This window comes from Rousettus aegyptiacus, unplaced genomic scaffold (assembly GCF_014176215.1).
Source record: "Rousettus aegyptiacus isolate mRouAeg1 unplaced genomic scaffold, mRouAeg1.p scaffold_m13_p_6, whole genome shotgun sequence".
Taxonomy (NCBI): Eukaryota; Metazoa; Chordata; class Mammalia; order Chiroptera; family Pteropodidae; genus Rousettus; species Rousettus aegyptiacus.
The window spans coordinates 34,998,720-35,026,531 of NW_023416309.1; the positions used below are offsets into that span (position 1 = coordinate 34,998,720).

At 32.7% G+C, this 27,812-nt stretch overlaps 1 protein-coding gene across 3 annotated transcripts; it reads right to left on the reverse strand.

The window, feature by feature from the left end:
• LOC107520436 (protein FRA10AC1) lies at nt 1-27,142 on the reverse strand. Of its 3 annotated transcripts, none has more exons than XM_016164248.2 (14): nt 26,796-27,141; nt 24,920-24,996; nt 23,529-23,624; nt 23,356-23,401; nt 20,896-20,972; nt 19,359-19,442; nt 18,712-18,796; nt 15,898-15,943; nt 13,731-13,844; nt 12,559-12,601; nt 10,804-10,922; nt 7,166-7,204; nt 3,459-3,537; nt 1-1,247 (listed from the first exon to the last, which is right to left on the reverse strand). In XM_016164248.2, exons 2-14 carry the CDS (start codon nt 24,994-24,996, stop codon nt 1,205-1,207), a joined length of 948 nt encoding a protein of 315 aa, XP_016019734.1. In that variant the 5' UTR covers nt 26,796-27,141; the 3' UTR covers nt 1-1,204. The 3 variants fall into 3 exon arrangements, 2 of the variants coding, with proteins under 2 accessions (XP_016019734.1, XP_016019736.1); XM_016164250.2 differs by having other exon boundaries at nt 27,071-27,128; XR_001599318.2 differs by lacking the exon at nt 12,559-12,601 and having other exon boundaries at nt 26,796-27,142.
• Between the last annotated feature and the right edge of the window lie 670 nt (nt 27,143-27,812).

Genomic DNA, 27,812 nt, shown 5'->3' on the forward strand with positions numbered 1-27,812 from the left:
TTAGGTAAAAAAGACAATTTATTTAAGAAATGATGGGACTTTCAAACAATGTTTAACATTAATAAACCAACAATGATTTACTGTTTTCTGATAGTTTAGAAAGATTGTATAATTACTTCCTAGACAGTTCCTTTGTAGCAATGTCCAGCACAATGACTCACACATAATAGAAGCCTGAAAAATTGTTATGGAAGTAATAACAACAATTTAATAAAAGAAAATCTCTGACACTAACCATTTAAAAATCATGCATCTTCTCGTCTATCCACCTCTTTGCTCTTTATTTAAAAAGTGGGTTTTTACCCTTTAAAATGAAATCAATAAATCTTTTAGAAAATTCAATGAAAACTATGAACCCTTTCCCCCAGAAAAACAAATCTAGCCACAGACGTGTACACATATTCTAAGAGTACTTAGACCTCTTGGGGGTATGGATCCTGAGTTAAGAAGTAACATTTTATAATATATCCCTGCATTTAAGTATATCCATATTTGCATAACTATACTTGAGATAAGCTCTATGCAAACGATATTATTCCTTTAAATTATCTTATTGCATAAGCTCTGTTGGAGAGTCAACTTTTGTGAACATATCCTGTATTAGACCTCATTTGGCTCCCTGTGGTATTAATTTATAATAAATGACCCACATACTGGAAAGTCCAATTTTAGTCTAACAAACTCCTTTAAGTGGTAGAGGTAAGAAGCAAGAGAAAGGCAAAAAAAAAAAAAAAAAAAAAAAAAAAAAAAAAAAACTAGAAATAGGTGGTAATGGGAAAAGAGGTGCTCACAAGATGATGTCAGTATTTCAAAGGAAAGAAATGGATGATACACTTAATCTACTTTATAATTCTTGTGAGACTCAATAATCCTAATAATTTTAACTAATTGAGGCAAGGGAAGAAAAATGTGAGCCAGTGAAAAAAAATGCTACAAAATAAGGGAACAATGGAATCTCTCTGTACAGTGTCCTAGCTCCATCATCTAGGAGCTGCAGGAACACAGTTGTAGATAAGTTACTGAAGTATGGTGAAAAGTATCTCCAACACAACTAATGAACTTCCAAAGCATCTGACATCTTGAGAGTAGCCGAATTTTTATTTCCACAGGCAAACCACTCAAGCTGCAACTTGAAGATAAAACTTCTTTGAAGAGTTTCAAAGTGTACTTTCACATTAAGGAATGTAGGCTCTTCTCTTCCAAGTCACAGAAATAAATCTTGAAAATACTCATCAAATTCTTCTTCCCTATTTAAAAGAAAAAGTATACATATTGATTAAAATCAACAATTAGAGAAAAAAATTACTAGGTGACGCATTTATATGAGATTAAAAATATTTTAATTCAACATATTTGCTGCATATATCAACCTATTAAATGATTCAGCCATCAAGTAATTCTTAGCTTCTATAATAATCATAACTTTACCCAGACTGATTAAAATTAGAATGTTTTGTATGTTGGAATCTCTCCCTAAATGTATTTATGACCTAAGTTTTACTTTGATGTACACCGTAAGATGTCATTGCTTTCCTTTACTTTTTCGGTAACCTTTATAATTTCTCTGTTCATTCTCATATCAAATTATAGTCTGATCAAGAAATAAATAAAAAAGAAACTATTTTAAGGAAAAATATAAATCTTACTCCTAGAAATGGGAAAAATATGCTTAGGCCTCAAGTTTTTATTACTAAGAGAATAGTAATTATGTAACAGTAGCAGTAAAGAGTATGCCTAAAACGAAGAATAGAACTCTGAAAGGAGATATTATGTTATAATGTGTTAAAATACTATGAAAACTGCAAATTAAGTATTAAATAAATATTAGTGCTAGGAGCCAGAGTGGTACAGTGGAAATGGCACAGGTTTTCAAGTCGGACAAGTGTTTAAGTCCTAGCTCTGTCACTTATTAGCCAGGTGAGTAAGTTACTTGACTTCTCTTGCCTCAGTTTCCTTTTCCGTAAAATGGAAAACATTACATATCCTCATAGAGTTGCTGTAAGGATTAAATATATGCACTGTTGCTTTTCTTCCTTCTGGGAACAGGGAATCAGCTGAAAAAAATCAGTCTACCAGTCTCTTTAGACAACATTCTTTTAGATCAGAGATTCATGATGGAACTCCATCATTTGGTTTTAAATAATTGTTAATGTATAAAGCCATCACAACCATGTTCAAACTAAGAAAAATTTAATTACAGAATCAGATAAAGTTGATATAAGAATTATCTGCATTTTGGCATTCCCCATTCTACAGTCCCTTTTCCCTAGAATGACAGCAAAATGTCGTAGAATTTTAAAAGTTGTTCTAAGAATATAAATAGATAAAATTAACTGAATCTCTGTGTGGACTCAGATGTTCAGCACTTGATCAACGTCAAGTTTTTATAAGGTCACGAAGAGTTTTGGATTATGAAAGCCTTCTTAGGATTTAGTCATGTATCTTTATTGCCTAAAAAGATAAGATCTATTCTGCCATGTTCAGCTGTAAAGCTATCTAAGAGAATGTTATATGGTTGAAAGTTTAGTCAATAATTTAACTAAGATATAGCAATATTCTATTTACAGCAATAACTTTTTAATAATGTGATGTATAATGACCACATTTGGGAACTCTGTGGCTAAAAAAAGTAAATAAAAAGGTTAAAGATCACAGAAAAAAATAATTTTGTTTAAAAAACCTCTTTCCAATATACCTGAATTCTGGTACACTGAGAACATATCATATAATTAGCATAATTAGCAAGATGTTACATAATCATCTTAAGTTAGTGAATTATGACTGATTTAATAGTCTCTATTATGAACCATTACGCCAAAGGACTAACAAAATGGGACTAAAATATATTTGAGCAATTACAGTTGAATTGTACCAAAGTACTTTACAGTCTTTATTTCATTAAAACTTTAGAATAAACTCTATGCAGTAGGTATGATCTCTTTTAACAGATAAAAGTTTAAGTGGTGAACATTCCAATATATAACAAGAACTAATAACACTCCAGCCAACATCCAGACAGTTCTTCTAAACCATAACAGAGAATAATTCATGCACTGAATTGTCTTTGGAGGCTAAGATGGGTGTTGGCAGGTAAACGTTTACGCCTGTATATGTCTTCAAGGAGCTCCCCTGTACAGGTTTATGATAATCAGAATATCATGGATATGTGGGTCTGAAAGCTAGTAAACAACCCTTCTTTGAAAGATTCTAAGCAAAACCAGAAAGTCATCTGTTAAGGTGAGCTGAGGAAAGATTTATTCACCAAGAGGAAGCTAGACAAGTTGGCTGTTTATGGTGACAAACAATGGCTGGGGATAAATTCTGATCTTACCAGGCTATGTGGTCCTTGGCATTAAACAGTCATTCATGATGATAAGTTTTTTCATCAACTGTTATCAAGAACGGCTGTGGTCATAGCTTCCTAAGGGTATGTATTATCTATTAATATAAGAACTTACTGTGATTTTTCATCAGTCTCTGGTGGTGGGCCCTTCCAAAGTTCAGATTCTGAAGTACTTTCTTTCTCATCAGAGTGTCCTGTTCATTTAAAAGAGATTTTTTTTTTAATGTATTATATTTAAAATATTTTTGAACTAGCAATGCAATTAAATTAACCTCAGATTTAATTGCAGTTTAGCTTCAACTTTTATGGCTCTCTGGAAATTCACTCTTATAGATCAATAATTTATTTTTAAAAGTAAGTAAGTAAGCTGAGATTTCAGCAAAAAGATCACATGGACTTAAAGTCTTATGGAAAACTTCTCTAAGTTACACTGAGTTAAAGTAGCAATTCCACAATTAACTCTTATAAAGGAATGATCCCTTGCAATATATGTGGTTGTCCTTGATTTAGTTTCTTATTTTTATTGATCATACAGAAGACATGCAGGTTAAGATTTTTGTAGAGAGTAATATATTTGCATTAGGATCAAGACCTTAAGCACTGAAGTAGTATGTAGGGACAGCAATGAAAAAAATTTATCAGACATTTTAAAGAATTAATGTTGATTACATTAATGAGAAGAGATCTTTTTCAGTGAAGAAACAGGCATGTCACACATTGTTAGGAGTAAAAATTCTATAAACTTTTTATTGAGAAAAATCTCAATAAATCTGGCAATATAGATCAGCTTTAGAATGTACATACATACCTTTGACCAGCCATGCTGTTTTTAGGAATTTAATTATTTACTTGAAATAAATAAAGACCTCAGATATATGTACTTATATGTCCATTGTATAATAACAACAACAAAAAAACCCAACCAACATCTCTACCAATTAGGGATTAAGATTAGTTAAATAAAAACTATATAGCTGTTAAAAAAAAAAAAAACACCTTAGCATAATCTGTATGTATTACCATAGAAAAATATCCATGCTATATTAAATTTTTAAGAAGTTACAGAAAGCATACATAGTATAATCCAATTTATGGGTACATTACATATACCTATATATAGGTATACAGTATAATATTATATATGTATGTATATGTATGCATGCATATGTTTTATAAGTTTGTAAATCGATCAAATTTAATGATTATATTACTTGTGGGCCTAGGATATTTTTACTTTCTAGTTTAAGAATTTCCAACTTTTTTTGTATTTTAGACAATGATCATGTTTTATCTTTAAGAATCAGTAAAAACACAGATACTTCTATTTTTGAAATATAACAAAATATAGACATGTTTCCAATAAATCACTCTGCAGTATTCAAATAAAAATGATCAAATATTGAAAGATTTATTATAAGGCAATAAAATTATATGCCACAAAGTAATTACATTAGCAAATAAGTCCTTTCCAATAATGACCATTCAATCTAAAAATGAACTGACACAAATTTGTCCTGTCAATACAGAATGTCCCTTAAACACAACACAAAAATAAAACAACACTGATTTGCCACAGTGGTTCTAGTCTTTTATCTATTGGACTTTGACCCTTGAATCAACATGCACGTCTGAACTTTGGTCCTAACTGATTCCATTCTGGCACAAATGCTAACAAAAAAATGGCAAAAAAAAAAAAAAAAAAGGCAGGGGGGAGGGTATTTCTAACAATCTACATACAAAGATGATACAATTATAAAGCCCTGGGAACAAAAGATTCCTACTCAATGACAGCCAGTGTCCCAAACTGAATATGAGAGAAGAAGGACTTAAAAGTCCTCTTATTTTAATGAAAAAGAAAACACAGAAAATGAGGTATACCTCTCCCTACTACAAGAAGTCTGACCTGGCTGAGAAGAGGTAAGGAGACTTAGGGTTATTTCTGGAAGATGGAGGAAGATCAAGAGGACTGGGAGGAGGACAGTGGAAGGGAGAAGGAAGAGTAAATGAAAGAACGAATATAAATAAACCAAGGCTTTTACTCAAAACAAGTTTTTAATGATGAAAAATTGGAATTGGAAAAGGGCAATATTTTTTCTACATTATATAGGACTTTACATCTCTCATTGGCTATGTATTGTCAGAAATGGATAAACAACTAAAATAATATTTCCTGTTTTACCCTGTGTATGCTATATGTGTGTGTATGTGTGTGTGTGTGTATACTATTTCATCCTCTGAGAGCATAAGTGTACCAGTCTCATTCCTGTTCTAGAAACTGTCACTATATTTCATGTAATTTAGAAGAAGGACCTACTGATAAATTAGGATTCACATAGTGAGAAAGGAACTGTCAGTGCTTTAAGACACTTTAAATATGCTGAAAACAAAATTGGTATAAACAAAATAATTTATAAGGAGTATGTTGTACTCCTAAATTAGAGGGCTGCCTCCCTTAATAATTCTTTCTTCATTAAATTTTTAAACAATATCTTTAATTTTCTATTTGACTATTTTCTCAGTATAAAAGTTCTGATTATTGAACACTTAAAAATCTTCCTTAAGAATTATACTAAAATGTTAATGTTTATATTTGAACGGTGGGATTTGAAGAAATTACTGAAATTTTTCCTGACTTTGCCAGTTATATTACTTTAAAATTAGAACAAAATAATTCTTAAATGTTTTTAAAAAGATTTTTATTAAAATATATCAAATATATAATATTGTATTAGTTTCAGGTGTAAAAAAAATAATTCTTAAGTTTATAAATTTCCAAGTAAGCCTAAAAGTCTGAAATTTCTGAATTCCTATCAAATTACTCCAGAAATTATAAAATGAATTAGATATGCTGTTGAAGTACACTTTATTCTTAGGCCCTAAGCCTATGTAAGGTATTTAAGAAATTCAACATTCTGTTACTGTTAAGATGCGAGGGTACTGTTTGTTATATCACAAATGGATGACCCTTTCATGGACCGACAGGAGCTTCTGTTCACAAAACTCTGCCTGAAAAAAGCTAAACACCTGTGAGCTCTCTTTATTATCACACGGGTACAATTAATCATTCTACTGGGAGTTTCCTTCTTTGGTTTGTTAGGAAGAAGAGTGATAAATTTGTGATCTACTTTTACAATTATGCAGGATTTTTTGGTAAGCATTTTTCTGTATTATTTTTAGCTTTACTTTTCTATTCTCTTATTTTTCCATTATTCTGATTTCACCTTTAAAAAATCTTATTTTATTATATATATTTTTGTAAGTCATTATGAATACTTTATGGAATGCTGTAAGGAAAAATATTAAAATCTGTAGCAAATATTCAATAAAATCCAATCTAGTTTGATCCAATCTTGTGAAAGCCTTAGGACTTATTAAAAAACTAACCAGTAGCAACCAGTTACCAATATTTGCTTTCCATGTACAAACCACACATTTCATTAGATCAAACAAAATCATCAAATATCAGAAATAACTAAGTCCTATATAATATAAGCAACATTTCTTAAATCTTAATGCACCTCCCCAAATCAGATTTTTCCATCCCAACCTCATTTTTGTTTCTCTTTCTTCATATTGTATAATGTAAAATTAAAATATGTACGTATTTCATTCACTGAAAAAATTTTTTTTCTCTTAAGAAACTTTTAAATATTCTAAATTGGGGAAGAAATCATACACATTTGGTCTTTTTTCTATGCTTTTTCTCATGTAATACAAAAACAAAAAATAATTTATATCAGAGCAAGTCACAATTCATGGGAAACCCAAATTGCAAATAACGTGGATCTATTTTTATTAAAGAAAGAAATACCTGATACTTACTATTTACAGAATTTTCTGATTTCTTTGACGATGAATGTCCTGAAAAGAAAACAGCACTGTTTTGTTAATCATTTCACAGTGGTGTAACACGTATGGCTGTTAACAAGAATTCTCCCCCATAGTCTAGTTCATTTTATAATCTCATAGTGAAGTACTTCAATGTTCTAATTGTTTGTTTCTTAGACTTCTCTGCCTAATTAAAATGTTAAGTTCTTTTAGGCAAGGATATTTTATGCTCTCATATGGCTTGGAATACCTACCTAACACAAAGCTTAAAAAATAATGAACATTCGTAAAAAAATCTGTTACTACAACAACAAAAACCCAACCCATAGATTAGCTATAATATAACCAATATTTTATCTATAGAGATGTTCAACATCTGAAAGCAGTTTACAAATAAACACTCATTTTTCATAATACTTTTCCAAAGATCGTTACAGGTGATAATTAGTAATCAGTAACTGAAAATCACACATAAAACTGTTATAAAACAAAAAATTTCAGTTCTACAGTGGTTATCCAATGAAAGAAATGAAAAAGTACTGAAGATCTATTTTTTAAAATTTTTTATTAGTTTCAAGTATACAGTACATTGGTTAGACATTCATATAGTTTATAAAACAATCCCCCCTAATTGTTCTTTCTCTTTTCTGGTTGTCCACCTAGCCATTACATTATGAATATTTATTAATGCAATTTTAAAAACTCATCACTATATACAATCTCCTGCAATAAGACCCCAAGGGGAAATATTTATGAAGGCTGATAGATCAAAAAAGGGCAGATAATAATAGATGGAGAGTAACAATTCCTCCAATCTCCCTGGACAGGCAGTCTCATAAACCAAAACTGTCCACATGAATGACCATTTTAAGGCCAAAGAGGGTATAGAACTACAGGGTAAAAAAAGAAAGCCAAGGCCTGGACTGCAGTGACTACTTTGTTACTGTTTCTTCACTCTTCCTTCCTTATTTCCTACTCATTGGACAGCAAATAAAACAAAGTTAAGCTTCTGGTGGGAAAAAAACCCCACATTTTTGCTCTGTCATGTGAGGAACATGATACCTGCTTCCAAATATCTATATGTGAAAAGGAGGTCAGGCTTACTGCGGAGGCCTAAGGACATAATTGGAACTACAGGGAAGAAGTTGTAGGTTTGGGCTACATGTTAAGTGAAACCTGCTAGCAATTACAACTACCTGAAATATAAAGGAGTATTTTGGAGAGTAGTGGGTTCCTTTCACCTGGAGGAGTTGAAGCAAAAGCAGAACAAGTACAGAGCTTCTCAAATTTTATTGTCCATATGAATCATCCTGTAATTATAATACAGAAGACCTGAAATGGTCTGAGATTGCACATTTCTAATAAGATCCCAAGCAAAGATAATGTCAGAGGACCATATTTCGAAAGGCAAAATCACAGAATATCTTTTCAATCAAGATTCCATGGCTGATCACTGATGTTCCTTTTAACACTGAGAAACTGGTTGAATTCACTGATTCGCTTATTCCCCTAACATTTATTGAATGCCTACTATGTTGAGTAAGCACTGTGCTTAGGAATTAAAGATAAATTAAACAAGTCACACAGGCCTTTCCCTAACAGAAAACAAATTCTTCTAAGGGTGAAATGTATTTTCAAAGAAGTGCAGGGTATGAATGTATCACAGGGACCTAACCTTGCCTGGAGGAGTGAGGTGAAGGTGTCAAGAAAGGCCTTCCCAAGAAATTAAGCTTGGGAATGGGGTGGTGGTGGGAGAGGTTAAGAGCCTAAACTTTCTGTCAAGACAGTCTACTTAAGTTCCTTGTTCTACTCACACCTGTATCACAGACTAGTTCTCAAGGTCAAGCTATTTATCTGTCTTTCATTTTCTCTCTAACCTTTTGTTAAGCCATCTAGCCATCTAATTATCCATCCATCCAATCCACCCAATCCATCCATCCATCCACCCACTTATTTAACATTTTGTATGATAGTAACCTGAAGTTATAGGAGTAAATGGGATTACATAGGAAGAACTGATAGAAAGAAAGTTCTATAACAGCCTGAGCAACTACAAGACCTTAGAGGTAAGACTGAGAAAAAACTATAGTCAAAAAAGGTGAGAAGAGGCCACAAAGATAGGAAGAATATCAAGAATGTAGATTGTTTTGAGGAGGAGTGTCAACAGCCCAAATGCAGCTGAGATATTAAGCATTTATTAATTACTATTCAAGTTTGGGCCAAATTAAGATGGGGTCCAACCCCATTCACGATCCCCAGTACTCGGCTACTTAATTATCTGTTCTGAAGTTACTGAATAAACTTTTACAAGGTAGGGATTAGTTTTTTAATCTGAAATATGCAGATTAATACAGTATCATTCTATGATATGAATGCAATGATATTACATAATACAATAATACAACAAAATTTTCAAATATAAAAATTATAAAAATAGTAAAATACATTCAGTATTTTACTAGCTCATGAGGATAAGTATTTTTAAAAATTCATGAGATTTTCACATTTATTAATTAAAATGTATTTTGGAGTTAGGAAATGATTAAGATAAAGACAAAAAGGTATTCCACTTTAAATACCATTTCTCAATAAATGATAGAATAATAGTATTTTCCACTCACCATCTATCAATTTTACCAAGTGATACTATATGCTTAAATATATCATGATATACAAGAAGTAATAAAAATGCACACAAGAATGTAACATATCCAATGATCTGCATAGCTGGAGAAAGGGAGCCCTCTCTTGTCCAAGTATTATGTTAACGTTGGCCTGAATCTAATTCAGTCTGCCATTACCTAATTTAAGTCTGATTCATTCCAAATTATAGCCAATCTGACTCTATTATGGACTGAAAAAGCAACTAGCAGTAACCTTCATAATAGCTAACTATGTGGCAAGCATGCAAACTTCTTACATGCATTACCTCATTTCAACTTCTGAACAATCCTATGAGCTAGGTACTATTCTCATGACCATTTTACGCATGAAGAAATGAAGGCTTAGAAAGCTTAAGGACTGCTGAAGAAAAACTAAGTAGCTGACTGATGGATCTGAATTTAATAACTGTTTACTAAGAACGTGTGCATGGCACCATGCTAAGTTCTGAGGACACATTATATCAATCTCTATGATTTTAAGAAGCTCATAAACTAGTAAGAAAATCACAGATAATGATAATTGAAATTGTAGTGTTATAATTTTATACTGACTTATAGATTATGCACTGTTCTATGTACTGTTCTACAGTATTCAAAGTGCCTTTCACATTCTTATTTGATTCTCCACAATAAACTCAAGCAACACAGAGGCCAGGTATTCACATCACCCTTACTTGCATGAGGAAAGTAAAACTCACACTAACAAGTCTTTAAGTGACAAGCCAGGAATTAGAAGGCTATTAGCAATATTATACGATCTGCCAAAAATGAATCAATACCAACCTTGTTCTTGAAACTCTTGTAGTCACTATAAGTTTATGTCTACATTCTCCAACCAGATTTCTTTCAACTACTATAAAAGAGAATTCTAAATGCATTCACCAGTGAAATTCTGCATTCTAAATATATGGCTGATTACATTTCATATTCAGTAATGTGAGCAGATATTATATTTTAATTCCCTTTTACCTTTATCTTTTTTCTTAGAGGTTTCGTCTGCAGAAGATAATCTGGATTTTTTATGTGATGACTCTTCACAATCTTGTTTGATTTTATCTTTTCTTTTTTTTGACTTGACTTCTTTTCGCCTTTTTGTTGAAAACATAAAATTAAAGTTAACTTTTTCAACTGACTTTTACAAAAAATAAAAACCAATGAGTAAAAAAATCAAATCGGTTAAAGTACTTATTTTTAAAAAATAATTTACATAACAGAAAACCCTTAAATGAGTCTGTAAATATTTTAGATTAGTATACTATTTATGACTATTCTGTAAGATAAGAAAGCCTGAACACTGAAAGTTATTATTTTTTTAAGTTCTGTATACAAACCTTAGTAAATATAAATCATAGTTTTACTCACTTCCTCCTTTTTATATTCTATCACTTACCCATTTACAATCAACAAATGAACAAACAAAAAACCAAACTCATAGACAACAGAATGGTGGTTACTAGAGGGGACAGGAGTTAGGAGGAAGAGAAAGATGGTGAAAGGAAGTCAAATACAAGGTGATGGAAACAGACTAGACTCAGGATGGTAAGCACACAATAAAGCATACAGATGTTGCAATATAAAGTTGTACAACTAAAATTTATATAATATTATTAACCAATGTTACCCTAATAAATTTCATTAAAAACAAAGTAAAAATAGTAAAAATATATGTAAAAATTACAAAAACAAATTTCATTTCCCTCCACATAATTCACATCTGCCTACACTTAAAAAAATCACATACAATAAGAAGAAACCACTGTTATAGTTCTAAAACACCAATAAATAGAAAATTCTTCCCTTAAGAATAAAGTAATATAGTAAAGGTATGATGGGATGAGGATCGGAGAGCTTATTGCTAACTCATACGTCTACTTTAGACCATATAATCCGTTCACTGCTGTAGCTTTATCTCTTCTAGGCCAGGCTTACAAGGTTGTCAGTACCATGAGTGGCAAGCAATTGATTTTAATTGGTTAAAAAAAGAAACACTAAATACGAAAAGGTAATAATGCTTAAACTGGGACAGGGAAGGAAGATGGAGAGATAACAGAGAGGATTACTTTCAAGAAACCTTTAAATTAAGGTACCTGTGCCACATGATACTATATAAGAATCACTCTTTCTTATAAGAATCATTTTAATTTTGAAAGGAAACTCAAAGTCAAGGTTAAATAAACACCTCTGGTATTGTTCAGTAACATTGATGGAGAAGGGAAATAAAGGTTTAGGCTATTCAAATAATTGAAAAAATTCTGCTAATTTTAAAAATTAAAAAATCATCAATTATATGCAGACACATTCTAACTTATTCACTCAGAGCCTGATTTTAATATCTGAAATAAGTGTGAAGGGGTATATTCTTTGTAAAAACGACAAACCTCAATTAAAAGTTTAAATGACACATAAGAATCACTTTATGAAGACCTGCTTTATAATAGTTTCTAAGAGTATTATGATATCTGAATATTTACTTCAAACTAGAAATTCTAGCATCTATCCACTACCTTGCACAGGGCTTCACACTTAAAATTGCTTGGCTAGAGTAAGGCATGGTGAACTTCCAGTTCCCTCATTTACAGTCATATAGTAATACTGGATATTCTATATAGTCAACTAATTAAACTATCAACCACTCAAGTCTACATTTAGACATCTAGTGCAGGTAAGTGACTATATCTAAGACTACTAAATACTAAACAATAATAGCATTTTAAAAGATATTACCTGTGATGAAAATTTAATTTAAAGGAACATTCTTGGCATAATCCTAAAGAGAAAAAGTGACATTGCTGAATTTTAATAACTGCATTGCTACTCTACTTTACTACTCTAGTATTATAAGTTCTCATTTTTCCTTACATTCTTTTACTATGAAGGGACACAAATAATCTGAAGAAAACAATCTAATTCTCATCACCTCAAAAAATGCAAACAGATAATAAAAATGATGTCAGAATGCTTGAGGAATTGAAATTCTAACATTACCTTAGAAATATGTGCTGTCAATTTATTCTAAAAAGCAAACTATTTCACAGACAGCATTAATGCATATCTCACACCAAAAATATTATAACAGTAGAGTAGGTAGTCATTTCCCCAGAAGTACTCGAAGAGTTTTCAAATGGAAAAGAGCTTTTCAAAAAGATCCACGACTGTGGCCTCTCTCCTTTTGTCTTAATTTTGGTTCACACTAGTTGACTTTTCCTCATGAGCACTTCCAGGAGGAACTGACACCAGTCTGTATTGGTGTGTGTTAAATAGCATATGGGGGAATTCATGACATCTTTCTATAGTGGAGGGCACATTTATTTAGGACTCTGAGAAGGTTGTTAACATGATGGAGAGAAGAAGCTGACACATAATACTAGCTTAGGAAAAAAATAAAGAATGATTGACAGAGTCTAAAACATAGACATTAAGAGAAATTACTATATTCTGAGATATAATACTAAGATTTTAAGAATGATATGAAGAATAGTTATGCCATCCAAATTTTTCTCTATTGACACAAAGAGAGTGTACATATTTAGTACCCCCACAACAATATGGCCAGCAGCTAATGTGAGATTTTACATGGCCTTTTCTGATACTCTGCATCTCATTCTGCACTGGTGACATTCTCAAGTTAACGGGGAGAGGTCTTCTCTTTACAAACTACCCGTTTACATTTGGCATTAGAACTGTTTCACCTAAATGTCACATAATGCTCATAATACAAAACTTTTAGGTTCAAAAGTTCTTTGCTACTTTGGGAAGCTCTGAGAAAAAGAGCACTTATTGAAAGATAACATTAAAATTTTTGAATTGAATCTTAAATTAGTCTATCTATTTTAAAATCTAAATTATGAGTTAAACTTTAAAGAAATCAATCATATTTCCACCTGAAGTCAACTTACTTAATTTAACAAGTGCATTTCTCTTTTCACCATGCTCAATATAACCAAAATTAACTTCCCAACTCTTTAAGCTCTCTTTTTTATCACAATATTTATTTCCACAGAAAAACTGGCCTGCAAAAAAGGAAGGAATATTAGCTATGATAGTTGGTGACAATTTTTATCTATACAATCTGGTATTATCTCTGAAATTTACTCTTAACATACATAAATTCTTAGTTCTGCAAAGTCAGCATTAAAAAACAACCACAATAATTATAATATACTCAACAAATGTGTATACAAGTATCAAATTAAAGAACTGGATGAATGAACTGTTTAAAAATAAATTAGTCACAGAATTCTTGCTCAATAGATAGATCAACTAATTATATTTACAGAGTTTTAGTGAATTCCTGTTAGAGAATCTTACACTTTAGAAAATGGGAATACTAAGAGTGTACTCACTAATATCCTAAAAGAATAAATATATTTTCCAGATTAAATGCACTTACATTTGGGTGAATCCTTTTCAATATTTAAAATATAAAATTGATCAAAGTTAATATTGTTAAGTATTAACATAATGGCATTTATTATAAGTAGCAGCATAAATGTCATTTAAAGTACATTTTAAAATGCTAACATTTGGAAGTGAAGTAGAATAATCAAACCCTGTGCTCTAAATTTTTAGATTCTAAAACCAATACATTACCATGTCCATCGTATATTAAAACCTTCCACAAATAAGGACTAATACTGATACTCAAAGACGGGGGGGGGGGGGAAAACTATTCAACAATTATTAACTTCGATAGAAAAAAATCAAACTTTTATTTGTATAAACAAATAATCTCAATAACTACACCAACAGGAAAAAATCTGAACTTTTCATAAAAAAAAAATTATCAAAATGAATTTTGTAATTATCAGTCCAAAAGACTGGTAACTTTTTTAAATTGGCATTTTTAAAATTCATTACAAATGAATACTTCATTAAATCTGTACATGTTTGGTAATGGTTCTATTGTTAAAACAGAAACAAAATTATAACTTTATAAATTACAGCAACAGCTTTCCCTCCCCTATCTAACTAATCTTTTTTTAAGTTTTATGAATTTAGAGAATGTCCATCAATTTTTTTAAAGGCAGCATTATTTACCAACATCTAAAAATTCCATTTAATAAAAAGAAAAAATTTAAAATTATGATAGGTATTTCAACATATCTCATTATTTTAGGTAAAAACACAAACTAAAATATAATCTTAAGAAAATTTAAAAACGGCTTTAAATTTATTATTTCTTCTTCTCTAGAGTACCTTCAGGGCTCATCCTTTATTACTTAAAGAAAATTCCTATGGTTTAATTTTGTTTTATTGCATATCCAATTTCAAATGGACACAGACATGCAATTTATGGAATATGTATATGAGCCAAACTGATGACATAAAGTTTAATCATTTTAAAATGTAGCTTTTGTTTTCAGTTAAATGTGTTTTAAGATATTGGTTTAAATTATTTCCTACATGCTCTAGTTTTCGGAAGTATTAATATTAATTTGTATTGCAATTAGAAATGCAATTATCAATAAAGAGTTATTTTATGGTATTAAAATAGTATAGAGATATTAAGTTCTCAGAAAAATTTTATGAACAGATTTCAATAACACATAGACAAATCATTTACGGTTTGCTCACCGAATGAATGTCTACTCTTTTGACGTAGGACTAGATATTTGGGCTCAATCTCAGTAACTCCTCAAAATAAGAACTAGCCTATCCATAAATTCTATTAGCTGCAAAGTAAGATTGAATTTCTACTTTCAAAATGTGAATTTGACTGGAATACAGTAATATTAACTCATTATTCTAAAAACTGATAAAAAAAAAACTCAAGTGTTCATCTGTTGATAATTTACTTGCTATGAAACCATTAACTCTAAAAATTTTCTACTTATACTCAATTGAATGTTTTTTAAAAGCAAACATTCTAAAGGTAAAAATCACTAAAGCATTATATTTTGACCTTTGCTAGTAATACATCATGAACACACATTTTCTAATTTTACTTTTGTAGATAATTATTCACTGTAAACATTAGGAATCATCTTCCCTAATGACTTCAATTCAATAATGTAACAAAAGGACCTTATCCTACTAAAAAGTAATATTAAAAAAAAGAATTACCTTTTCCTGAAATTACTTCTTTTTCTACTCGCCATCTAAATCCAAACTAACATGAAAAAAATTACGTTTATGCCAGAGTAAATTTAAACATTATTTAAATTGTTTATAAATATAAATATGAAACCAACAATTGACATAATGATATTTATCAACCCAAAAAGTAAACCTAATTCCCATCATGATAGCTTTTTCTCTCCTTATAGGACTCCAGGTACTTAAAAATATATTTGAACAATTACCATAAGAAACAATCTTCTTTATTTTTAAACTAGCTGTTAAAAGTTATAGGTGCCAGGCTAGAAGATTAATAAAATATATCCTGTTCTATGACACTGATAAAAAACATAAAAAAGAGGTTATGGTACGGTAAAGAAGCAGTAAAGTATAGTACAACAGAGTGCAGCCTTTGGAGTCAAATTATTTGGGTTTACTTCTTAGCTATGCCATTTAACAGCTGTATAATATTGAACAAGTTATTTAACCTACAGGGCCTGTTTTCTCATATGTGAAGAAGTAATATGAGTACCTACTTCTTTGGGTTAAGAGGTTTAAATGGGATGATACATATATAAAACATTTACAATAGCACCTGGTACATAGGATACCAAGGGTTAGCAAGCCATGGCCCACAGGCCTGCTGCCTATTTTTATAAAGTTTAACTGGAACATAACCACACCCATTCATTCATGTATGGCTCTTTTCCCACGAAAACAGCAGAGTAATGAATAGGAAACTGCCCTTCAGATCCCTAAATGCAACTTGGTTTTTTGGCTAAAAATAATTTTTCTCTATTGTCTTTTAAGCTCTTTCAAATTCACATGCTAATTTACCATAATTCTAGTTAATGATTTAGTTTTCTATTCAGTTTACTTTATGATGGTTAAAAACTCAGCTCCAGAATTATGCAGACCCAACACAATCTCTGCCATTCATTAATTAGCTCTGTGACCTTGGAAACGTTACTTAACATCTCAGTCTATTTCCTTTTTATGTATAAAAATACTAATCTCATAGATAGTCACACTAAGAAAGATAATTCAGATGAAGTGTTAATGCCTGATTAACTTTGCTTATTTTTATTTTTTTAAACCACTTAGCACATGAATTAGGCAATTTTGTATTTTAAATGAAGGGCCCAAAATATTTCAAAATATTCTGATTAAAACTCAATGAAAATAAAATCCCCCAGTCTAGGAAGAAATAAATAAATAATTCAAAGTAATTGTTTTATTTTATTTTTAAATAAATAATTTAATTCACTAATCTGCTCAATAAATAATTATTAAGCAACTACTTACTGGGCTTGGCTGATTATTAAAATAGTATCCATCACCATGGAGTTTATAATTTTATGGGGGGGTAACAACTACAGTATGTCCTGCTAGTTAAAGATTGCAAAGTGGTTTTGTCTCAATGTTTTTATATTTTTTTTCTGAAAATATAGATTTTCCTGCTGATACATGGGATTAAACAGTGGAGTTACTCAGGGCTTGGTGCTGAGGCTCTTCTCACTCTACCTTCTAGCGCAAAGGGATCACACATGTAAGCAATAGAGAAAAGGATCCTAACTTCCAGACAACACAAAGTTCCATGACCATCTACCTAGACTTCTTTGCAAAAGAAAAATGAACTAGCTTATTTAAGCCAGCGTTATTTGGGTGTGCTTGCTGTTCCTTGCAGCTGAATCTGATCCTAACTGATGAAATGATCCAACCAAATTCTCAATGACGTAAGGAAAGAAGCAACAAAGAAGGAAACATGGAACAAAGGTTGAAATTCACTAAAAATGCCCTAAATATCTACTATATATAGTAGGCACTGAGCTAGGGGCTAGTTAATTAAAAATGAATAAAACACTATATTGTGTAAACAAAACTATGCAAAAATACATCCTAGCAAGGAAATCAAAGGTACGACTTTTAACTTTTCCAACACCTCCAAAACAGTATGCTAAAAAAGTCATTACCTCCCCCCAAAAAAGATCTCTCTCATATGTGTGGGCAAGGGGTATACAGGAAATCTCTGTAAGAATATTGTGAAGCAACTCACATGTTAAAGGCACTAGTGAAAAACTTAAACCAATCATAGTTCTGAGATTTACGTATTTAAATGAGAAAGAAATCCTTAAGATAACTAAACTAAGACAGCTTTTTAAATAGATTTGTCTTTCTTAATATACTACAAACGTACACGATCCAAACCATACAGATTTATGCAATATTCCTTCCCATTTCAAACTGAGATCATCTGTTCTTGGGTCACCTTCTCTAGTTACAAATGTGAAATTTGAGATAAAAATAAAAACCACTTACTATTAACTTCAGTGGGATATGAAGTGAGAATGGAAATATGCCACTACTAATTAGCACTGATAAGAGTTCATTTTACTAGAACAGACACTTATACAACAGAAGATGTGCATCTGCCTCTTTATAAATGGTAATCAATTTGGGGAAAAAAGCCTATCAATTTCAAACAGCATCTGTGAAACAAGACATCATTCTACAGTATCAAACCATTCATTGTAACTACTAGATGCTCTAGAATACTCAAGATGAATGAGGATCCAGCAGCCACTTGTATTTAATCTTAGACTTACTATTTCTCAGCTCACAAAGAAGCACCCTTGACTAAGAGGCCCTTTATAAATTCCATAACTAAAGAGGTTAAATGGTCGATATGAGAACTCATAGATGCAGGACAATTTAGACTTGAATTAGCATCTTTGAAAGAATAAAGTGGGGCATGATGGCATAACAAGTAACACTATACTTGAATAAGAACCTTCTGTTATAAATATTTGGAAGGCATACCTTATTTTCTTTGTATCTACTGAGATCTGCTATGCAGTATTCCTTGAATAATTTATCATAGTATTTCTTTGCAAGTCTCTTCTCCCTAGATTCATAAAAAAATAGAAATCTTCATTTAAAATTCAACCAGTTTGCTACTTGGAAGCACTGTCAAATAAATAACACATACGAGATAAATATTAATGTTTTAAAAGAGGCCTATCACTCACATGTGCACAGAATACCTGAATATTAATTATTAATAGTGGTTCTCAGCGAGGGAACCTAGAAGACTGAGAGATGAGAGAAATACTTACTCTACACTTGTTACCCTTTGCAATGTTTGGACTTTTAAAACCATTTTCAGGTAATAATTTTACCCAAAATACTTCATAAATTTAAAAGGAAGCATGTTACAGGACAATAAACAATATTTTTTAAATGTTATAAATTATTTCCTAAAGACAAAGCAAAGCAATGAGAAGTCAGTTAAAACTGCTAAAAATTACCAGATTCAGTAATCTGAGGCATGGTTATACATCAATTCAGAACCGTTCTATTTAGGAGCTGAATGCCTTGGATATGTGACAAAGTAAGACAACACTCACAAAGCAGCAGAGACAGGACTAATGCATTTGACACATTATGCCTCAGATGGCTAAAATTACCAATTCATGTCCATTTCATCCTCCTCATTCCATAGGAACCTATGATTTTCTCGTATAACATCCATGTCTGTCTTGTCATTTTCCCTGGAAAACAAAACTATTTCGATTTAATTTAAACACAGAATTAGTCAAATTTAGGAGGTTAATCATTTCTGTGAGATTTTTGCATACCTGAGTAAAAATATATGAAGACAAAAAAGAGTTTTATGTGTATGTATATATGTATATTTATAAAATATAAATATGTATATATATTTATAAAAACTACTTCACTATTTTGAAAAGGCACTATAGTATAAAGAGAGCTACGACAAAAGCAACTTAAATGGATAAGAAATGTATCCATCTCTGGCATTGGTTTCAATTATACAAATGGTGCTAAAATAACCAAAGCTAGGATGAGAAATCTGAATAAACACTAAATGGATAAGAAAAAATGAATGATAATAAGTTTCAGAATCTAAAAAACACCATCCTATTGAGTAACACCATCCTACTGAGATCTAATTTTAAAAAATATATGAGGTTTTCCATACTTCATTTCCATTCCTAGGAAGACTGACTAATGGAGAAAGTTGAAGGGAATAATTTTTCTAGATGCTAACAGTAATAGGGGTAGAACAAGGGATTGATGGGGAAGATAGGCCAAATTAAGAGGTGGGATAAGTCTGTGATAGATGAGATGGCGTAAAGTTTTTTAGAGCTCTATCAATTCAGAAAACTGGTAAGTTAGAGGGATAAACCCACACAAAACTAAGAGACTGTAACAGAGAGCCCAAAATATAGAAAGTAATTTCATATATGGGAAAAATTAGAGTGAGCTTTCTTGTTTGCCTTGCCTTTTAAAAATCAATCCCAAACATTGAGATCTAAAAAGTTCATTATTTTAAACAACCTCACAAAACAAACAAACAAAAAAACTGCATTAATCAGGTGCATGTGTATTCCTCACATATCCTGTTATTGCCAGGGGCAGATCTGGCTCAGCAGGCTACCTGAGGCCTAATGCCAGAGAAATGAGGTCATGAGAAACTATTTAGTTAAAAGCTATGCTGAGCCGGACAGAAAAAGTTGAAATCCACATGAGACCATTTATATGTGGGATATAAACCTAAAAGCAACAAACAGGACAAACAGAGACTCATGGACATGGACAATAGATTAGTGGTTACCAGAAGGTGGGGGAAGGGGGAAAGTAGATGGTGTAAAGGGTTAAATATGTGGTGATAGAAAGAAATCTAACTATGGGCGGTGAATATACAATGTGATAGAGAGATACACACACACACACACACACACACCCTTACTGTTGAATTGTACACCTGGAACTTACTGGATTTCATTAACCAATGTAACCATAATTTAAAAAATTAATTAATTAAGGGGAAAGAAAGCTACAGATGGCTTCTCCACCTTATAACAGAAGAACTGGAATGGAAAGCAGAGAAAAATGACAGAATTAGAAGACACAGTAGCTGTGGATCTTCAAAAACATCCAGAGCCCCCTCCAAGTCTATGTAAATTTCATGACACTTACCCCAATCGCCTGAAATCTTCTTTTTTACCACCATAGTACAAAATATAGTCATTGACAAACTTTGTATGCCTTTGATACTAAAATGCAAAAAATTAAGGATTTCATTTGTTCAAGCATTGTTCTGTGTCCATGATATATTAGTGAGTAGGAATAAAAAGCATAGTATGAGTGTAGGTTTTTAAATAAACAAATATTTATGTTATATGTGCTTATAAATTTAAAAAGATAGAAAAGGATAAATATTAAACTATTAAGAGTGAACATTATAGATTATGGGGCTTTCACTTTCTAATGAATACTGTTTGTATTGTTCTGAAATTTTTCAAGTATATACTACTTGTGATAAAATATCTCTATCTGGGAAGAAAGAGCTTCCTTTTCTATTACTGACTCCACAGAGCTTCACATCATTACTCACTTTAATCATCACAATATGAAAAATAAATTATAGTTTCTAAAATTAAAGGTAAGGAGTATAATTTATTTTTCATTATTATAAAATATAATTTAGTTATTCCAATAATGATAAAGTCTCTAGAACAGAAGATCCAACTTTTATAATATTAAATCCTAATATTAGGCTTTTAAAAAGTAAATATGAGAAATCAGATTTTTTAAATTTCTTTTAATATTCAAAGAATTCACAGTCACGTTTATTTTCAGTGCAGTATAACAACATAAATAAGCTTAAAACTTTTTGTTTTAAAAGCTTAATGGTACGCTCTCTAGAGCTAAACATGCATATAACAGAATTGACCTTATCCATAATACTATCTGTGACAACACCCTATTAAAGATAAACAATGCTTAATCGATAACAAAGTGTTCTGATAGAGTACTGAAGCAGAATATGATATATCTAAAACCTGCAACAAAACAGTTAACATTTCAGAAAAGAAAAAAAGAAAACAGCCAGATAGCTGGAGATTTGGGTTCTAGCTCTTGGTCTATCACTAACTGGTCACGTGACCACTGCTAGTCACTTAATTCTGTTAAAGATAAGGTCAGTAACATTTTTCTGTAAATGGTAAATATGCAGGCCATTCAGGCCATATGAGCTTTGTCCGAACTGCTCAGCTCTGCCACTTTAGCATGAAAGTAGGTGCACATAACACTTTAAAACTGGGACTTTACATCTAGGAAGATGGAGTAGACAGATATATTTCCCCCTATGTCTTTCACTAAGAATAGCTAAAGACCCTGGAAATTATGTACAAGACAAATATAGGATACTGAAAGGTGGAGAGAAGGTATACCAGCTACAGTCCTCAGGACCCATGGAATAACTTTATGGTGAATTCCCCAGGTTTTCTTTTTGCCTTATAAATCCTAGACTTGGAAGTAAAGAAGCTGGCAACCTGCAAATATCAATAAACACAGACAAAAAAAGTCCCGACAAAAGCCTGCTCTAACTGAATAACCGAGAGAGAGGTAGTCTAATAAGACAGATACTTTTAGACAATAACTGCTCTACTCTAGCCAAATACTCCAGAAAAAAACTATAGCCCCACCTTCACCCATATCAGAAAAAGGGACCTAGACTTTCACCCTCACCATACTTTAACTAGGCACCCCAATGTCCCCAGATGAGTGGTGTTATAGAAGGCAGAGCAGACGCTGAAATGGTTAAGGAACGAGTGGCAGATGAGATCCATGAGAAAGCTAAATGACTGGGTTACGAGATAAAAGGAATAAATAAAGTGATGACATGAGAATTTCTGTAACTTAAAGAAAAGCATTAGCAATGATAAAGTGAAACAGATAATGACGGGGCGTGGGGGGCGGTATCTAACTGACATTGTCTCTTTCTCCAAATCCTGACCATAGTAATAAATACTTAGAAATACTTTAGGTCTTGCTTGGCCTCTCTTTCACTCTCCAATATTTCCAACAATAATATGGAAGGCCAGTGGTAGCAGTTAATGTAATGAGCCATAGTCTTATCAAAAAGTCGAACAGAGACATAACTATTAATAAGGAAGCAAGGTATAGCTTAAAGCCAGCCCTAAGTCATGCCTGAAAGTCAAAGCAACAGCAGGCCTGAGGACAGTTCCACAGACAGACCTAGACCTACTTTTAAATACAAGTTCTACAAAGACCTTAAATAGCGAAGAATGAGGTAGGAAGAGAATAAGAGTTAAAATGAGACAAGAGTAGTATAAAAATAAGAAATGTTGAGAACTTGACAAAAAGAGTTGGAAAAAATATCTGCAAGTTTATGGATTCTGTAAACCTATTTACAGAACATGAGTAATATGTTTGATTTTTTGTCTATAAATCTTATATATCAGTAAAAGAGAACTGTACTCAAAATTGCATAAATGGCAAAATTCCACATCAATAAAGACTTATTTTTAAAATAAAATATAGATGTACCTGACTTCACAAGATTTTATAAAATAAAAAATATTTTAAAATATTCTTTTAGTTATTAAAAACCTAGAAATATAAAAAGGATACAGCATCCATAGCTATGAGATGAAACCTTCTATTTCTTGCTTCTTCCCTGTTAAGACAAATTTTAAGGAAATTCAAATGTCCATATTATAACTCATATAATCAAATCCCCCAAGTCTCTGAGTTTACAAAAACATCTTAAACCAAAAAAATTAATTTACATTGAAGTACCATACCTATCCAGCAATTCTGCTGCAACTTGTTTATGGGCCACCTTTCCATGTTTTTCTTTCTGAAATGGTTTTTTGAGCAGTAAATCATCTTCAATTGCCCTGGTTTGTTAAGAAGAAAAACTATTAGAAGAGTTGATTTTTCTCAAAGGGTGCTTTCTGTCTTTATATTTCAGAATTTAGAAAATGTTTTAAAGAATTCAAGCCTTAACTTTAAAAAGACTTGGTAATCTTTAATGAGACACCTATGTCTTTTTAAATGGCTTAATTAATCACTTTATTTAATACCTACAAAGTAGTAAAGATGAAACTAACAAATCTACAGATTCTGATGTCTGACTACCTAGATTCCTAGGCTCAAATTCCAGCTCTGTTATTCACTATCTTAATCTTACATAAGATAAACCTACTTAAGTTTATGCCACAATTTCTGTTTGTCAAGTAGAGATAACAAAGCTTTTGGTAACTGAAACTACAGAAAAAGAAGGGCTGATTAAAAGTGATATAGACTATAAATGATCAGCCTTAGTTACTTAGATGTAACCCAGAGCAGAGATTATCCAACTAGATTTGCTCAAATTCTCTTCTTACAAAGTGAATGAAAAATCTTGAAAATTTCTGAATGAAAAATCTTGAAAACGTAAAGCAGCATAATACATAGCTTATTATAATTATTTCTATTCTTTTGGCTATCCATGAAGTACGAATACCTGACAAAAATGTTCAGTTACAAGTGGTATGCCTAATATATTGCTCTCAGGGGGGGAAAAAAAAAGTTTTTATAAATTTGGTTAATATGAATCAACCAATCACTCCTAACAGATAAAATAAAGTTTCTGAGCACTGAAAGCTGAAAACCATGCCTCTAAAGACAACAACTCCACCAAGATGTAGCCTCCTTATAAGGCCTAGGCTTTATCTACTGACAGATCTCACCCCTTCTAATTCAATGAAACCTTCATGAGCTTCTTTCCTTCACCACTTAGTCTTCTCATTCACAAAACCATAAAAATTGTGTTGCATCATCACCTCATCCTCCACACTAGCCTCATTCAGAAGTCAAGTACTAGCGAAGAGAACACCAATCAAGCCCCATCTTAGCTGTGACTTTTGCAAGTAAAAAGTCACTGATGATTGAATGAAAAATAGATGCAATAGAGAAATCTAAGAGCTTTAGTTAATTTCTTACCTCTTTCCCATTCCATAAATCCCTTCACAGCATAAACATTGTCTTATTTTTCATACAACTGTTCTCAAATTTTTGAGTCTATTATAGTTTAATGAACAAAAACTTATTCAGTAGAACATTGTTATCTTCACAAACACAACGCAAAAACTTTCAATTTTATTTATACTTCATCTCAGAAAGGATTTGCAACACAGATCAATAAAGATACCTTCTTTTCCTTTTGGAAGATTCTCCACAGTGTTCATCATCACTAAAATCAGAGTCATAGCCTCCATGACCATGCATCTATAAAGAAGTATAAAGTCAGTAACTTATAACCTAAATTGTCCATAGTTCAGGAAACAGAATAGTTCAAAAATTAATTATCTTAAAAGCTACAACAGTTTTAAAGGATTGTGGTGGGTAAATGACTGTTCCTGGGCTATCTAGATAGACATCTAAAACTTTCAATCACTTTAATATAATAGATTTACCATTCAGAAAATGAAGCAACATTTTTCACATTAGGCCAATAAGAGGCTACTCTTTGACCTTTCCAGGTTTAGAAGCTTCTGTGTGACTGCATTCAAGGTTTAGCAATGATTCTTTTATTTAACTCAGAGTAGTAACAGTTGCTGTGTATTAATCAACTTCGTTCCAGACATCATATTAAGTACTTTACAAACACTGCTTCTAATTCTGCAAGTTAGGAATTATTATCTTCATTTTCAAGATGAAGAAATCAAAGACAAAAGAAGTTAAATTATACAGAGCAAATAAGTAGCTAAGCTTATTTGATTCTTAAGCCCATTTCAACTATTCCAAATTGCCTGTCTGGAAAATGCTAATATCTTATTATATAGTCCATCAGACTTACTGAATTTGTGAACAGTACATTTTTAATTGATGAAAATTTACCATTTTTCAACATATGCAATTTCCTTTTTCTTTAAAACCTAGTTTAAACTTTTGTTGTTGTTGTTGTTGTTGTTAAAGATAAACCACCTTGCCGTTTGGCCTAGTCAACATTACCTTGCTTCAATTAACTTTTTAAATTGAAATTCTTAGAAATACTGAAAGATCTCAATGGTTGCTAAGTTGTGTTGGAAAATGCTCCTGGTTTCAGCTTTATACTGTATTTGGGAAATACATTAATGGAAAATGGATGGATTATTTGACGATCTGATGTCATAAATATTGAACTCATAGGGTTTCAAGGAACAAGTCCGGGTCAAACGATGTATTACATTTTTTAAACTTTAATATTCACTCTAACAAGTAGAGCAGGAAAAAGAGGAAAGAACTCCCTAAACTTCACTGCTTTGAACCTAAGGCAAAAGATGTTTATAATCATGGCTACCTTGAATAAATTACTTCACCTCTTTGGGCTTCACCTGCTAAATAAGGTGGCTACATCAAATAATCCTTAAATCCTGAGTCTATTATCTTTCTATAATTCCATTTTCAAGCTTAGGTGTGTGGGTATATACTTCTCTATCCCACAGAATTCTAGAGGAATTCTAACTTTGGCCCTAGCCAAAGTTGGAGGTGAAGGTTAGAAGGCCAGTTGCAACTCAAACCCCACTTACATCTATCTTCACCTTACACACACACCTTAGTCTCACACTCCTATTACCACAACTCCTTGTTCTAGTTGTCTATCATGTCTGTTCAAGCCACACCAGCTTCTCACTCCTGATGTCCTCACTTTCTTCACATCTTGATGGGAGACAGCCACTGTGTGCTGCTTAGAGATATGTTCTGGGAACAGCGTACCAGAATGCAAATCCTGGCTGTGCGCTTTTCATTTGTCTTTCTTTAGGTGTGTTCTAAAACCTGTGCGCCTCAGTTTCCCCATGTATAAAATGAGGCTACTAAGAGCACTGGTCACAAGCCTGGACACTGAGTTATATATGAAGGGTTTTAGAACTGTCTAGTACAGTAAAAAAAACCTGTAAATGTTAACAGTCATCATCACCACCTGTTCCCGCACCCCGCGACACCACCTCCTACCCTTGTTCCCCCTCTTCCAGTTCTTTTTCCTCCAGCGGCTTCATCCATCCCATACCCATCTCAATTCAGTGGTTGCACTAAAAAGCACTCACTTTAGGCTACGAATAAACTGACGAAGGCCAAGAGAAATTCGAGAAAGGAGACGCCGGCTGCCTCCTGACTCTAGCGGGGGAAAAATCAACTAGGAGCATATGAGGAACAAGTTTCGAGGTCCTTCTCCTCGACCCCAAGCACACTCACGACCCTTCTCACGGACCCCTTCCCCTCCTCCCTGCTCTGCCACGTTCGTCCGCTGCGTCGTCGTTTTCTTCCTTCTCAGTGGCTGCAGGGACGACCCACTGCCTGAGCGAGCCGCTGCAGGGCCAACCTGTCTGCCGCGGCCGCACAGCTTCGCCACAGCCGCCACCACCAGCTCCCCGCCTCTCCCTACGGGTCCCGACTGGGCGCTGCTTCCGGTGCGGCTCGGCAGCGTGTCACACCTAAATGGCACCATCCCGGGCGCGCCGACTTTGTGCGACAGCCAGAACATTCCCGGGAAACAAAGGCGGCGGAAGAACAGGGCCGGAGGAGAGGTAATGGCTGCAGCCGTCAGTTTTCTTCCTGGGCCTCTTTCCTTCTCCCTTTCAGGAGCCCCTCATCTAATATTGTGTGGCACTGCTCGCACTAGGTTCACGGCCCTACTTTGAAAATACGTTTTGTTTTAGAAACAATCCTGCTCGAATATCACCTGCCGTCTCCTTCCTAGTAACCTTAGTAACGGCTCCTCGGAGCATCCTCTCTGATTTGCACCCCACCCCACCTCCCCGCGCAAATAAAACAGTTCCCATAATTAGGAGGAAAATAACTTTCTTTCGTTTCACCACTCACACAAGATATCATTCCAAAGCAATGCTGGTGGCAGAAGAGCTCATCAAAAATGTGAGGCGAGGAAGAATAGGTAATAGGTAATAGGGGAGATTTCACAGGATTTTGGATTCTCTGCGGACAAGCGATCTGACACGTGTGAAAGATCCAAAATAGTTCCTTTCACGAGAGAGAGAGAGAGAGAGAGAGAGAGAGAGAGAGAGAGAGAGAGAGAGAGAGACAGAGACAGAGAGACAGAGAGAGAC

Coding starts and splice junctions, on each gene's coding strand:
- LOC107520436 (XM_016164248.2), bottom strand. CDS start 24,996: ATGCATGGTCATGGAGGCTATGACTCTGATTTTAGTGATGATGAACAC. Junction 18,797..19,358: donor GATGAAATGGACATGAATTG/GTAATTTTAGCC, acceptor TTATGAATCTAG/GGAGAAGAGACTTGCAAAGA. Junction 7,205..10,803: donor CTCTAAGAAAAAAGATAAAG/GTAAAAGGGAAT, acceptor TTTTCTTTTCAG/GACATTCATCGTCAAAGAAA.